This window comes from Mustela putorius, unplaced genomic scaffold (assembly GCF_011764305.1).
Source record: "Mustela putorius furo isolate JIRA1106 unplaced genomic scaffold, ASM1176430v1.1 tig00003909_pilon_pilon_pilon, whole genome shotgun sequence".
Taxonomy (NCBI): Eukaryota; Metazoa; Chordata; class Mammalia; order Carnivora; family Mustelidae; genus Mustela; species Mustela putorius.
Genome location: NW_025422057.1, coordinates 42,123,740 through 42,138,573, shown reverse-complemented (window position 1 = coordinate 42,138,573; position 14,834 = coordinate 42,123,740). Strand labels below are relative to the sequence as shown.

The following is a 14,834-nucleotide window of genomic DNA, read 5'->3' as shown; positions in this document are numbered from 1 at the left end:
CTTCGGACCAGCAGGCTGGCTCTGGGGGGAGGGGAGGACGGTGGTGGAGTGTGTGCCGTGCTCCTGCTGGGTTCCACGTGAGCCTGAAGACATTTCTGTCCTGGGGGTGGCGGGACCACTCCAAAGGGCTGCGCTTGATCTTCTGGGCCCGGGGAGTGCGCTCATCTGTTGGAGGGGAGCGCCCCGATGGGCAGAGACTGCGGGCTGCACAGCCAGCTGGACTTGAGGGGTACTGAGCAGCCCGAGTCCTGCTCCAAGGAAGAAACCCGTGCCCTGGATCATCTGGAAGAGCAGAGCCCTGGGCCACGGAGGGCATGGCCAGCAGGATGAGCCCCATCATGGAGGAACCTTGCTCAGAACCCCTATGGGTGCCCCCGCGGGGCTGCTTTTTGCCTTTCGGTCATTCTGGACTCTGCTTGGGCTGCCGCTGCTTCTCACGTGTGGCCCAGCTCCTGTCCCCGACTCCCAACCCTCTTTGTCTCTGCTTCCTTGCTGGTGAGGTGAGAGAGCTTCCAATGCCTGGCGCCCCCTGCTGACCCTGAGATGTAGCTCGCTCAGGCTGAGCAGAGGCTTCCAGATGTCTGGAATACCAGAGGTCTGGTATTGCCAGGGTGGGCGAGAGAAACCGGCCACGAAGGGCTCTGGGGAGGGTGCTAGGGTTTTCTCTACCAGACCCCACTGTCCATAGTTCAGGGGACTTGGGGGACCTATCTGGGATCAGGCCTTGGGAGGTCTCTCCATCACCAGCCCTTTCCTTGACCCCCTGTGTAACACCACCTGTTGCCTTTTCTCCTTCCGCCTCCCTTCCTCTTCCTCCTCTGCTCTCCCTACTGCCCTCCCCCAGCGCCGACTACCAGGAACGGTTCAACCCCAACGCCCTGAAGGACTCTGCCCTGTCCACCCACAAGCCCATTGAGGTGAAGGGGCTGGGCGGCAAGGCCACCATCATCCATGCGCAGTACAACACACCCATCAGCATGTATTCCCAGGACGCCATTATGGACGCCATTGCTGGGCAGGCCCAGGCCCAGGGCAGTGACTTCAGTGGGTAAGCGCCTCCCCTCCTCCGCTGTTGCTCATCCGTCATCGCCTCCACCACTGGCTGGGCCTCCTCACCAGTGGAGGCCAACGGCACCAGGCTGCTTGGTGCCATCAGAGACGTTGGGTATCGAGACCAGCTTTCCTCCCTCACCTTGAGCCTCTAGGGCCATGGCTGTTGGAGGGGAACCTTTGCCATGCCTTCCAGAACACCATATTCTCTCTTCAGAATCAGTCTCAGGTTTAGGAGAAGGGTGGAGAATCAACGAATATGGTGCTTGCTCCAAGCGCTTCTCACAGCTTCTGCATTTTCCCCCGGACTCCGCAAGGGGGTCAGTTTAGAAAGAAACATCTGGAATCCTGGGTCACATCTGGATAAACCAGTCTTCTCATAGACTAAGCCATTCTTTGGGGGAAGTTTTTGCTTTTTTTCAATGATGAGAGCAATTCAAACGGATGACCAAGTTTCTTGTTTGGGAAGGGGCCTCTGGACAAATCATCTGAGGTACTGGTTGTAGTCAGCCCACGGCAGAGCCTGGGAAACACCCAGGACTCAGGGAAGCCCAATCTCAAGGCAATGAGATTTAAGGCATCCTTGGTTCTTAGAATTTGCCTGTTAGCAATGGTTGAGGAACTCGAGTGTTAAATAGGGAAAGAGTTGGCTGGGAATCATTTGTGGGGGAAAAAACCGCTAATAGTGCAAATGGTAATAGGGACCTCACTCCCTCTTACTTTCTCTGTCTCTCATAGTCTCTCTGTATCTCTCTCTCCCTGTATGTGTCTCTCCATCTCTGTCTCTTTCTGTCTCTCTGTCTCTATCTTTCTGTCCTTCTTTCTCTCACACAAACATTCGTATTGTTTTCTACTTGAGAATATCATTGTTAACTTTCAGAATTGACTGGTAATCTCTTTGGGCAACATCTTATCCCCAAGTCAGGACCTTAAGCAACTCAAAGCAAGAAATCTTAAAACGATGGTTGTATTTTTTTTTTTTCCGAAGCTAGGAAAAACAGATGTTTGTAAGAGAGATTAAAGGGTTCAAAAGTCCCAGATAACTCTGATAGTGCTTGGCCTTTGCAGAACTCAGCCCTGGTGGCCAGGACGGTACCTGTAGTTACAAGGGGGAGGCTCCAGGGGACAAAGGATGGAACAGTGTGCGGACACCTCTCCTCTTCCACGCACAGTGCTTCCTTGGGCCACCAGGGGGCAGAGTTTGCTTGCCCTGGAGCCCTGAGTCTCAAACCCACCAGGTTCTGAGCTGTAGCTCTTTGCAGAACTGTGGAGAGTGTTATTTCTTTAATCCCACCATTCAAAGCAGAAAATAAGACCACGTAAGTCTCAAAACACAACCATTTGCTCATGTGTACCCAGGAAAACAAGGCTGCCTGACTAAGCCAAAAAGCTAACAGGGATTTCCTGTTAACATTTGTTTGCCTGTGTGTCCTTGGTGTGCCCTTAAGAGCGGTAAGGTTGCCAGAGGGAAGTTCAGTGGAAAATAATGGAAGAACTGCTCTTCACTAACTTTATATATTCTTTGTCTTGGCAAAAAGACTACTATCATTTGGTTTCACCACTATTTCTTTCTTTCTTTTTTTTTTTTTAACATGACGCAACATTGACCTAACCTAGGCTTCTCAGAGTGCCTCTCCCACCTTCCTCCTGTCCCCTCCCCTCCCCTGGCCCTCCCCTCACCCTCCCTTCCCTGTGTGCCTGGGAAGCAACCTGCTTTCCCCTTCCTTCTAACTTCGCCCTGCTGGGCTGATGCGTCCGTGGTACCAGGGGGTAGGAGCCGTCCTGTGCCGTAAGGTGCTCCGTTTCTGCTGTTAATGTCCATGATTCCTTCCTCACTGACAGTTTTCTTTTTGTCTCTTTCTCTTCCTCCTTTATCCACCCCACTCCCCTAACTCATTTCTGACCCTAACCCCGCTCCCTTGTGTGTGCGCGGCCCCTCTGCCATCCACTGATGGACACGCACTCACTGCTGGGCTTTCTTCTGCTTGGCAGGGCGTCGCCGCTGGCGTAAGTAGACTCCACACTGTCTGTTCCGCGTCGTGGTCGTCTGTCTGGTCGAGGGATGGTGTGTGGGTTTGGTGGGATATGTCTGAGGACAGCGGTTCTGTCCATGTTCCTCCTCACACCCACCTCACAGCCAAACGACATGCTCAGGAGACTATACAGGCAAGTGCTTTTGGGCTTTGCCTCCAATAACGTCACTATGAACATGGAAATCAGAGTAGTGACATCACACTGCCTCTCTTGCACCCAAGGCTGGGAGTGGATCTCTGGGCTATGCTTTGCGGCAGCTCCTGTCTGCTCTGGGACAGCAGAGACCTGAATGTCAGAATCCACGTGGATTCAGGGAAGGAGTGATGAGGGGGCCTCTTGGAGGCCATTCCCTAGGATCCTCATGGATCTGAAGGAGCCAGCACCTGCCAGTATCATCCATGGGAGGCCAAAGATGAGTCAGATTTGAGGGCAGTGGACAGTGGGTAAGTGTCTAGAGGTGACCTTGATGTTGTGGTAACTGTGACATGTATTTGGTGGCAAGAAGACCATTACTGGGAGTGGCTCCAGAGTCGCCTCAGACCCAGGGTCCCAGGACTATAGGGCCTGTTCCATCCTTTCTCTGTACATATTCTCCTGGAGTCCTGGAGTCTCAAAAGGAACAGGAATTCCCTCATCTGACTCCCAGGGGCTGTCGTGGCAACAACGCAAATCCCTGGTCTTTGCACAGCACCGTGGAAAGTGGAGCTAGCAATGTGAATCCCAAGGGACTCACCCCTGGGAACTTTCTGAGCCCCTGGAGCTGTGGAAGGAACAGGGGAGTGTCTCAAGGGCACATTCCAGGAAAATGGTAGCAAACACCTTCCATCCACTTTCTGGACCGAACAGCTGTGTGTAGGCAGATTCAAGGGCAGGGCCTGGCCTTGGGTCTATACCTTCCCTCTTCCGTGGCGCAATCCACACTTCCTCCTTCCCTTCTAGCAGACCGGGGAGTCCTGCTTCTTCTTTCCTACTGTACCTCTCACTCGAAGGCAGCAGACCTGCCTCTGCTCCTCCCTATGCCAGAAATGGCCTCTTGCATGAGACCCCACTGTCTCCTCTGCTTTCTGGGCATCCCCAGCCTCCCTGCTGCTGGACCCCAGAGGGATCTGCTGGTCTTCCCCATCTGATCTGAGGTGGACAGTAGCTCGAGCTCCTGGGGGGCCAGGCAGACCCTTCAGGGAAGTAGGGGCAGCTCCATGCAGTCTTGGTCACCTTTTGTCACCTTCCTCCACCTCTGCTCTTAGAACACACTCTGAGCCTGACACTGAGGACCAATCTTGAGGGACTCCCAGTCTTGGGAAAATAGGCCAGTGCTTCCTTCCAGCTCCTTGCAGAGAGGCTAGAAGATGTGGGCTCTGGGGAGGTCCCTCTCCCAGCCAGCTGGCCCTTTGGAGGGCAGGTAGAGGTGGCCATAGCAGCAGGCAAGTGGAGACTTCACAGAGTGAGTCCCTGGGCTGGGCCATGTCTCCAGGTGTGGAGCATCTGGGGTGAGCAAGGCCCCAGGGGGCAGAAGTTGCCTCTCTCAGCCATTTTTGCTGAAGATAATTTGATGGAAATGACTGTGGGGTGGGACGCAGGAAGCCTGGGCTCTGACCCAACAGGGCCCCTACATGCTGTCAGCTGGAGCTAGCCTCTCTGGACCTCAGTTTCAGCATCTCTAAGAAGAGAGGGCTGGGCCGCTAGTCCATAGGCTGGGGAGTCAGGCCGTCACTGCTGTGAACTTGACTCAAGTCCACCCTAATTCCTTGGAGTGTGGGTTGGACAGTTAGGATTCTCCAGCTCTCACTGGCCAGGATAAGTGGGCACCTGTAAGATGCCCTGCAGTCTGATTCAGGTTGGGAGATCCTGGACCCAAGAGATTCTGGGGTTCCTTCTGGCTCTGATCTGGGATTCATTCATTTAAGTAAGTTTTGAGCACCTGCCATGTGCCTAAAGGAGTCTAAGGGAAGGTCACCAGTTCCTCCTCCAAAGGCCGTGTTGCTCTGGAGCAGAAGACTAATGACCTTCCCTGCAGCTCTTCCGCCAGCTCCCCCAGGCCAGAACCCCCTCCCCATCTGCAGGCAACACCAGCCCATCAGACTTGTGGCCTTGTTTCTCACGCCACCTCCCCACCATGCCTGCCCGTGTTTGCTGAACAGGAGGCCCCCACTCCTCTTCTGGGTCAGGCCTGGCACTGGTGGCTCCCTGTTTGGATCCAACAGTGTACAGGGGACAAAGGACTGACCCTGAAGAAGCCTCTGAGTCCCCGCAAAAGGCCCGTTGTCACCCAGCCCCAAACTCAGGAATTGTTCAGAGAGGTTGAAATTATTTCAAGAGACCTATTCTGCCTCTTCTTCCCTTAAAAGAGATATAGCCCTCCCCACTGGGGTAGGCGGCAGTAGCTATGGGAGTGGGTTTTCAGGTCTGTGTGTGGAGTCAGCCCAGGGTGGGGTGTGGGCGTGGCTGAAGGGATCCGTGAGGAATTGCTGTGGCCTCTCTGAGCACTGAGGACCCAGGCCAAGCCCTTGTCACAGGCTTTCGGATGGCAGTGGGTGGAGGGCACAGCGGGTTGAGAAAAGCAGGGGCCACCGACTGGTGTGTAGGGTGTAAGGGTGCAAGTGGATGAGCCGCGGCGGGGAGTGCAGGAGGACAGGAGCAGGCCTCCAGCCTTGCCCTCACTCACGCTTCTCTCTGACCTGCAGGAGCCTTCCTATTAAAGACCTTGCTGTGGACAGTGCCTCCCCCGTGTACCAGGCCGTGATTAAGAACCAGAACAAGCCGGAAGACGAGGCTGACGAGTGGGCCCGACGCTCCTCCAACCTGCAGTCTCGCTCTTTCCGTATCTTGGCCCAGATGACGGGGACAGAATACAGTAAGTGGGGCTGGGGTGGGGGAGGGGCGCGGGCAGGGGAGATGCAGAGGGGCCCACAACAGCCAGGCTGTCAAACCCCTGCCCTTGAAGATGAGCTGGTCTTGTCAGATAACTAGTGGCCTGCTGACCGCTCTGGGCCCCTTGGGGCAGGCTGCTGAATGACATGGGCCCTCTGCCCAGGTCTCTAACTGCAGTGGGGGCAGCCACATGCCATGTGATGACCCAGAGCTGGGATACGAGGACCTCAAAAGCCACACCTTGGACTACTCCCTCCCAATGGCAACATTTCCTCTGGTCTCCCCCTGCCCTCTGCCCAGCACACAGTCTTCCCCTGCCACGGTTTACAGGCTGGGGGCAATCACTGTTCAGTCTTCGGTGGGGACTCCTACGTTTCCTGCGATTCCTCCTAATCGACAATTTTCTTCCCACAGTGCAAGACCCTGATGAAGAAGCTTTACGACGGTCAAGGTAAGTGCCCGGACTCAGGTTCTGTGGCCTTGTCCCTCCTAACTCAGCCCCTCTCCAGGCAGCTCCCAGGTCACATGACTCATGGAAGGAAACTCTCAAGTTTATGTATTTGGAAGCTCCTGGCCCCTGCAGGGCTCCAGCAGACCCTGGCTTGGGGCCTTCGTCCCAGGTCACTGAGCTGGGTGCCTGGAGCAGAGTTTCAATCCCCTGGGCCCAGGCTGTAGGAATAAGGATTCTGGGCTCTCCTGGCTCTGTCCCTGGGCAGGGGGCAGGGCTGCTTTGGCCTTTGCTGGGCTGTTGAGAATGAGGGCATCTCTCCCTGTGAGGGCACCGGGCCAGCAGCCTTGCCTGCGTGCTCAGCTCAGGGCCTGTCCCCAGTGAGTCTGGAGGCTGGGCACAGGGAAGCAGGCATGTGGAGGGCTGTGCTGGGCACGGGTACCTCACCTTAGGATTCACCTGTCCATACCTACACTGAGGTATTAGTTCCATTGATTGCTCAAAGCACAGTGGCTGCTGCTAGGCTGAGTGTCTTGGGGTATGTTCCCCTGAAGGTGGCAGGCCTGAGGCCATAGCCACTAACCTACCACCTGTATCCAGGTGCTCACGGGCCCGGGCATGAGGAGGGCACACTGCCCTGAAACCCACTGGAACCTGCTAGGGTCTTCCGTGGTGAGGCCTGGGGCCCCGTATGATTGTGTTTGTACTCGTGGCAGCAAATGTGCGTGCTCTTCCTGGGAGAGTCTGCCTTGGGGATGCGTTCTGTGGCAGCCTCCCTGTAAGGCGTTGGGGCTCAGAGGGGCTCTGGTACGTGGGTCCAGGCTTTCTGTACTTGGCTAACCGGCATGTAGTGATCTCAGGATTGCGTGGACAGTGGTCTCTGGGGTCAGCTCAGAGTTGACGGGGGCTTTTATTTTCTGACCTCTATTTATGCCAGTCCAAACTGTTCTCACTTTTTGGCTGGGGCATCCAAGGGAAAGCGTGGTCCTCCCAGGCCTGCTTAAAATGGCCTGTAGTTCCAGTCACAGTTGTTAACCCTTTAGTGCCCGCACGGTGTCTACATAAAGCCCCAATGGGAAGACACGAGATTTCGCTCAATAGATAGTACCTAGCTACTTGAAGTGTGACCGAGCTGTCAGCTGTCCCCACTCCCAGGCTCCATGGCACTCTGTTGTTTTTTTCCACCTCCTCTTTGAAGCTACCCATATGAATGCTTTGATGAGGAGTGTAGTTCCCCAACAGAGGGGCTTACTGCCCACCAACAGCACACACACACACACACACACACACACACACAGCAAATAGCCTTCTATCAGGAAGCCTGCAGTGTGTTTTCTCTCCCTCGTGTGAGACAGAGCCCTGCCCCTGGAGTGAGTACTTCTGAGGACATTTTGTTCTCCTGGCCGGGCACTCTGAGCTCACACCTCACTAACCAGGCACGGTCTAGAAGGCAGAACCTCCGTCTCTCATATTTCCCTGGGAATATGCAGGCTCTGCAAAGTTCTTGAGTGAGAACACCAAAGCTCGAAAGAAGGGTTGTGTCCAGGCCTCACTGGTCATTCCCTCCTTTCAGAAGCATCTTCCAGGGCCTGTTCTGCCTAGGCCTGGAGATATGTGGGCAGATCAGTCCTTCCCCCTGGGGCCTAATCCCACAGGAGCCTGGCTCAGCCCCCAGAAGAAGGCTGCTGCACGTCTTAGAGCCTCTTGCCAGCTATTGCAGGGTTTTCTGTAGGGAAATCTTGGAAAGAGAGCCCAAATAGAGGCTCCATCCTGCTTCCCCCTCAGTTCTGGACACACACACACACACACCACCACCCCACCCCCCACCCCGGAGAAAAAATAGCTTCCCCCACAGAGACCCACTGGGGTCTCTGGCCGGGCTGTGAAGCTTCAGGGACAAGACTTCTACCCAGGACTGGAGGGGCAGAAGCCTCCTGCTCCACTCCCTTTTCCTGACTTTAATCTCCAGGAAGTGGTCCTCAGAGCCTTCCACAAAATGTGCATTCTCCCTGTGGTCGGTGGAGGTGGGTGTGCGATTTCGTCTCACTGAATCATAAGCAGCCAGAGGCCCCGGGGGTAAGGCTTGTGCTGGGTGCAGTGCTCCCGTTCTGTTTGTGATTAAGGTTTGAGGAGGGACTGTGGTCCCTGATCATACCCTGGGGTCACCCGAGTGGCTATCTGAGCAGCAGGAAGCACGCTTGTCCCCACCCTGGGTCTGGGTTGGTCAGGGATCTTGCTCCCCAGGGGGGCTGTGCCCCATTCCCATGTCAGAAGCTGCACTCCCACACCCTGCTGACCCGTCCTGTCCACCGAAGGGGCCCACGTCCTTCTCTTCCTCCCAGTTCAGCAGCACTGACAAGAAGGGATCTCAGAAGGCTGTCTCCCCAGGGAGGTATCCTAGCACACCACTTCCAAATAGCAGACTCCAGCCGAGACTGAGTTTGCTGACACTGGGGCCTGGGCAACAGCCTGTATAGGCTTGTACACGTGCAGAGGGGCTTTCTTCTTCCTACTGCTGTGGGTGGGGCAGGGGTAGTGGGGGGGTGGAGACAGGCAGGAATGCTGTGAGCAGAGGCTCTGTACCAGAGCAGAGGCTCTGGCCTCAACAGCAGGAGGCAGTCTGCCTGTCCCAGGACCCTGCATCCTCTCCCCTCAGAGTGTCTCTGCTTCACTTCCCAGGCCTGCCCTGCTCCCCACGCCAACCCTGCAATAGTCCTATAGTAGTGCGTAGCTCTGCTCTCCTCTCCTCAGGGTCCTGGCTCTTGACACTGAAGGTGTCCCCCACATCTGGTAGCAGCAGGTGGCTTCCCTCAGAGGCTCCCGTGCCCACCTGCTGGCCAGCCCAAGGCAGAGTCTAATCTCCAGGGACCCTCTCCTTCCAGGCGAGGCAGGGTGGGCCCCTAAATAGCCCAGACATCTTTTGTGGACTTGGCCCCCTCCTTGGAAGGACCCCAGCACCTTAGCAAACTCTCCAGGCAGACTGAAATAGCAGCTCTTGCCAGCTCCTACGGGGGTGCAGGGAGTACTGGGGCTCCTGGCCTCCGTCTGAAGTAGCAGAGCACAAACCAGGCCTCCCTCCAAGAGCTGAGCTTCTAATCTCAGAGAGGTCACTACAGCTTCTGTCGGACTTGGGGCAAGCGCTCCAGGGGTCTGATGCCTCAGAAGGTCAGCCCCACGCGGGGCTGCGCTGATGAGGGTGGACGTGAAGGCGAGCCTAGTTTGTCCGAGGCAGGGTCCGAATCTTTGAGGCATCGGGTTCCCACTGCTTGGGCGTGACCATCCCAGAGGACCCCAGTGTGTAACCCAGACATCCCCTGCCCCCCTGCTTGTAGCTCAACCATCTTGTAAGTGCGATTTCTGCCTTTACGCAATGCTCACCTGTGTGAAGAACTCAGCCCCTCTCTTAGACCCCAAGGGTTAAGGAAGAAAGTTGATTTGAGTGACAAGTTCACAGAGGAGTCGGAGGGAAGGGGGGCCCTTGCACCCTCCTCCACAAACAGCATAAAAACTCTTCTAAGTCCCTACTCCACGGTGCCCCGCACCCAAGGTTCTTTTTCCTCTCCCTCCCATACTTTCAGCCGAGCTCAGGCACCTACCAGTTCCTCCCTCCTCCCCACTGTGGCCTCCCTAGGCAAGCACCCAGGGTCCTTTTCCCTCCCTCCCTGTGCACAGTCAGCTCTGTCCCAGCTCCTGTGGCTGACTCCCCTGGGGCCAGCCCAGCTCAGAGCCCTCCCCCATAGGGAAACTTCACACAGATGGCAAAAGTCACCTGCACTTTGTGGATTTTTTATTCTTGGTGGTCTGCCCGCCTAGCAAGTCTGAAAACCACACTGGAGAAACCAGCACCCTCCCTGGGTATCCCTGAGAAACCCCCATGGGTGTCCTAGGACTTCTCCTTCCTCTCCTTCCAGCTCTCCCCTCTCTCTGCTCCCTCTCTTCTTTCCTCCCCTGGATCCTCTCTTGGGCAGGCTGTAAATTACCAACAACTGCAAGCAGAGCTTGCTAGAGTCTCCGACTCTCGGGGACTATCTCCGAGCCTGTCACTGAGCACTGATGACAATGGCTGTGAACCTGGCTGGACAGACCGGCCATGTCTCTGTCCTGGGTGGCCTCTATGGGATGGTCGATTGTTGCCACACATCCTGCTGCCATCAGGGCCCCTGCTTCTGCTGTATTCCTTCTTTCTTCCCAACCTCGGAGAGGTCCTAGTTAGCTCACAGCTCTGCTGCTGACTTTCCGCGTGGTTTTAGGCCATTCATGTGATGTCTCTGGGCCTTCGCTTCCTGTTGGTATCAGGAAAGTTTGGTCTGGAACAGTGGTTTTCCAGTACGTTGGCAGTCGAACAGAATCTTCCGCAGAGACACAGCATGCAGCATGCATACACTCCACGTGTAGAGGGGGAGATTGTAATGCAGACGGGGGTGGTATAAAATGTGTATGTGGGGATGCGGGATGGCTAGAGAAATGTAAAACCAGCACTGCCCCATCTCTGATTTTCAGAGACCTAACGCTGATCTTCCTGACCTTTGTACGCTGGCAATTCATTTATTAAACTACTTATTTTGAGAACATTGCAGCTTGGCATGCAGTTGTAAGAAATAATATGGAGAGGTCCTCTATACTCTTTATCCCCCATGATAACACCTTGCAAAACTACAGAACAAAATCACAACAAGCCTGTGGGCACTGGGATAGCCAAACACAGAGTATTTCCATCACCTCAAGGCTTCTCCCCCTGTTGCCCATGTATCACTACACCCACCTCCCGACCGCGCACACCGTCTCCCTGACCTGTGGCAACCACCGATCTGTTAACTATTCTCCACTTCTTTAGTTTTATCATTTCAAGTCTGTTGTGTATATGGAATCATACAGTCCGTGACCTTGTGAGATTGGCTTTTCTCTGTCAACCTGATTTCCCCGGGGATTTAGCCAAGTTAGAGAGTGTACCCATGGTTCGTTCATCTCTTTTTATTACTGAATAGTATTCCATGGTCTGGATGTAGCAAATAATTTTTAAAAGGAGTTTTAAACACAATCCAGGTTAAACACACCATGTTTGTGGCCAGATGTGGGCCTCTGGGCCACCAATGTGCACCTCTGGTCTGGAGGCCATTAGTGGTCCCTCCAGCCTGGAAGGTCTAGGGTTCTGGCATCTGTGGCACTTGCATTTCCCCAGGCACACACTCTCCTCTGTGTTTGCATTCCTGGCTGCGCCTTGCCGGTTTTGTGTTGCGCCTTGGCTGAGCAGGCTGTGGGGGGAGCTGCGGAGGCCCTGTGGGTGGGAAGTTGTGGGAAGTCCTGGTTCTCTGTAGGTGTGCCCTTGGTCTCGTGAGAACGTGCTGCACGTGTGTACCTGGCTGTGTTCAGGCATGGGCAGGTGCGGGCAGTTGGTGGTACGTGAAGGCTTCTGTCTGGGAACAGAGAAGGCTTGGCAGAGGCCAAGGAAGCATAGGAAGGTGACAGGTCTACTCACCAAATCTCATCATGGGAACAGGCGTTCCTCTTTCTTGATGCCCAGCCTGGGGACAGAGACCATGCTAGGCCCACCTGCCAATGTGGTTCAGTCCTGAGAGCCAAAGCAGCCCTGCCCAGCCCTCACCACATGGGCCAGGGAGAACCCAGAGGCCCACCCCCTTGCCCAGCCAGCCCTTAGGCCCACTAGCCAGGTCTTTTCTCTGTGGCTTCCTTCTTATTCCACTAAGGGACTCTAGTCCCTCAATCCTGGTCCTTGGGACTCTAGTCTTGTCCCAAACTTGGAAAGTACTCCGTGGGTGGCCAAGCCTCTCCAAACCAAACTCCCCCCTCCCATGCCCCCTGCCCGAGCTGTCAGACAGGGGAATGGGACACATCCCCTAACCCCTTTCTTTCTTTCTCTCTTCTCTCTGTCTCTGTCTCTCTCTCTCTCTCTCTGTGCCACAGGGAAAGGTTTGAAACGGAACGTAACAGCCCTCGTTTTGCCAAATTGCGCAACTGGCATCATGGCCTTTCGGCCCAAATCCTTAATGTTAAAAGCTAAAAGGCTATCTGGAATGCCCCCACCCCTCTCAGGCTGGACACCCCCTAACCCCCCACACAGTTCTGGCATGTGAGCCCCACGGTGATGCTTGAGAATGTACAACTGTGCTGGGGGGCACCTTTGATAGAAACCTTCAGCAGTTCTGTTCTCTGTCCACCCCAGAGCTGACAGCCGAGGCCCAGCGCCACACAGCTCCACGCCCACTCCTGCCCCCCCAGTGCCACCCTCACCACCCCCCACCCCCATGGGCCCACGCCTCTGCTCCCCTGCCTGGGGCCTCAGCCATAGATCAGAGAGGACATGGCAGGGTTGGCTGGCATAGTACCACAGACCCAAGGGAAACAGAATGTGCCCCTGGGCCATTTCCCACCCCCCTTAGCTCCTAAGAGAGGCAGTCTGACCTAGTGCCGTCCTGGAATAAGCTGCCTCTAGGTCAGGGTCCCAGGAAGAGGCCAACCCGCCCTGACCCCCCCCCCGCCCCCCGGCCCCACTCTCTCTCTCCCTGCCCTTTGGAGCCCAGGCAGCCCAGAACTAGGCTCTCTGTGGAGGAAGTGGAAGCCCCAGGGTAGACAAGGTAGAGGCCCCTCCCGGCTGTGGTGAGATTGGGGTGTGCGCTCTCCTCTCTGTGCTGTGTGCGATGGCTCCCTAGTACTCTCTTCTGTACATATATGCATGCTTGTTCTGAAATAAAGAGGATTTAAAATGAACCAAACCAGCCCCAGTCATGCTGTGCCTGTGTGCGTACCACTCAAGGGGGCGTTCTGAGATGGGGAGAGGACAGGCACCCCCTGAAAAGGGGCTCAGCGGTGCCTGCTGGGGCTGGAACCCAGTGCAGCTCTGCCTGACTGCCTCTGACTTCCTGACTCGGGGGCCCCCCTGGGCTGGTGGAGCTCAGGGGATGGTGAATGGTGGCTGGGAGTCTGTGCTGCGGGCCCACAGGGCAGCTATAGCCTCCCAGAGGGCAGTGGGGATGGAGGGGTAAGGTTCTGGAATGTCTCCTACTCCCCTCCCATACCCAGCCACACCAGCAGGCCTACGGATCAGAAATCATCCTCATCCCCGGGTTGCTGCAAGCCCCTGGCCCAGGAAGATGCTGTCATGCTCAGAACTGGTTCAGGAAGCGAGGAAAGGGCTTGCCCAGACTGAAGAGCCACTCACACGGGAACTGCTGGGGGACCTCAGTGGGCTGACGCCATGACTGAGAGGAGAGGAGGGGGGATCCTTGGGCTTGCTGAAGCTTTGCTTAGGCGGCAGGCAGGTGTGGAAGACCGCCAGCTTGACCTTGCGTCTAGCCCCAGCCACCTGCAGCCTTGTCCTTGTCCTGAGCATTTAGGAAGGTCCAGGCTGGCTGGCTCATGTCTTCCCTACACACCTGCCTACCCATCAGCCTGTCCCTTGATTGAGGGAACCATAGGGAACCAAAAACAAAGGCAGATGTGAAGGTCCATCTCCCAGGGCTCCCCAACTGTCCCTCCCTATGGCTGGACTGGCCAGAGAAGTCTCTCCCATTCCCACTGCCTGGGCAAAGGCTTTCTTTCTGCCTCTAGGGACTTGGCAATCCCACCTGGAAGGGATGGCCAAGGGGGAGAGGTCTATGCTGCCCACTGCGCTGAGATGCTCCCTGAAGCACCCTACCAGCCTACTCCACCTTGGACTCCCAAACCTTTCCTGCCTCTAGCAGTCTGAGTCCAAGGCCAGGACCAGGCAAGGCAGGTGGCTGGGGGATCACCAGGGAAGGGGGGATGTGGACTCCTGCTTGCATCAAGGCACCCTGGTGCGCCCCATATTTAGCTGACTTTTATTGAGGACATCCAAGGCCCAAGGGTAGGTTGTGGGGCCATACGCTGCCAGACAGAGAGAAGTCCCAGGCAGTGGGTGTCTGAGGCTGACAGAGGACCACTAGTCAGAGCTGGTGACCTTGCAGCCCCTGTATTCAGCCTCTGCCTGCTGGATCCCTCTTGAAGCCCTGGAAGGCCCTCATTTGCTTTCCAGCCTGCCCAGTGTCCTCCCAATAACCCCTGACCCCTGGACTGGGAGTGCACTGGGAATGCACTCCCAAGCGCGCTGGGAGCCCCAGGCCAGGGGACTGTATAAAGCCCTCTGGGGGATGCTGAGAAGAGATTTTCTCATCCAGCATTCTTTGTCTGTGGGCTTTAGTAAAGGCACCAAGTTGGCCAGGTGTGGGTGCCAAAGGAATCAGAAAGGACCACTGTGGATGGTGGCTGACCACGATGCAAGGTTGGTCATGTGAGAGCCAGAGACAGGGAGCACCCTCCAAGCAGAGGTCTGAGAATGCTTTCTGGAAGAAGGTGTCTTCGTGTTTGATCTTCATGACTAGGTAGACTGGAGCAAGTGCAGTTAGGGAAGGCTGAACAGGTGTTCTTCGCAGAGGGAACAGAGGTGCTTAGGAGAAGA

General features: G+C 55.9%; 1 protein-coding gene across 8 annotated transcripts in view; it reads left to right on the top strand.

Annotated features, from left to right (window-relative positions):
- LDB3 (LIM domain binding 3) overlaps window positions 1-14,834 on the top strand; it is a 60,220-nt gene that overhangs the window by 15,652 nt on the left and 29,734 nt on the right. For 2 of the 8 annotated variants that reach the window (XM_045068648.1, XM_045068647.1), the window contains exons 6-9: window positions 845-1,048; window positions 3,043-3,057; window positions 5,766-5,935; window positions 6,367-6,403. In XM_045068648.1, coding sequence (XP_044924583.1) covers window positions 845-1,048; window positions 3,043-3,057; window positions 5,766-5,935; window positions 6,367-6,403 — 426 coding nt within the window. Of the gene's footprint in view, window positions 1-844; window positions 1,049-3,042; window positions 3,058-5,765; window positions 5,936-6,366; window positions 6,404-12,322; window positions 13,132-14,834 lie in introns of those variants that run through there. The other 6 variants (XM_004765789.3, XM_004765786.3, XM_004765787.3 and 3 more) reach the window with 4 other exon arrangements.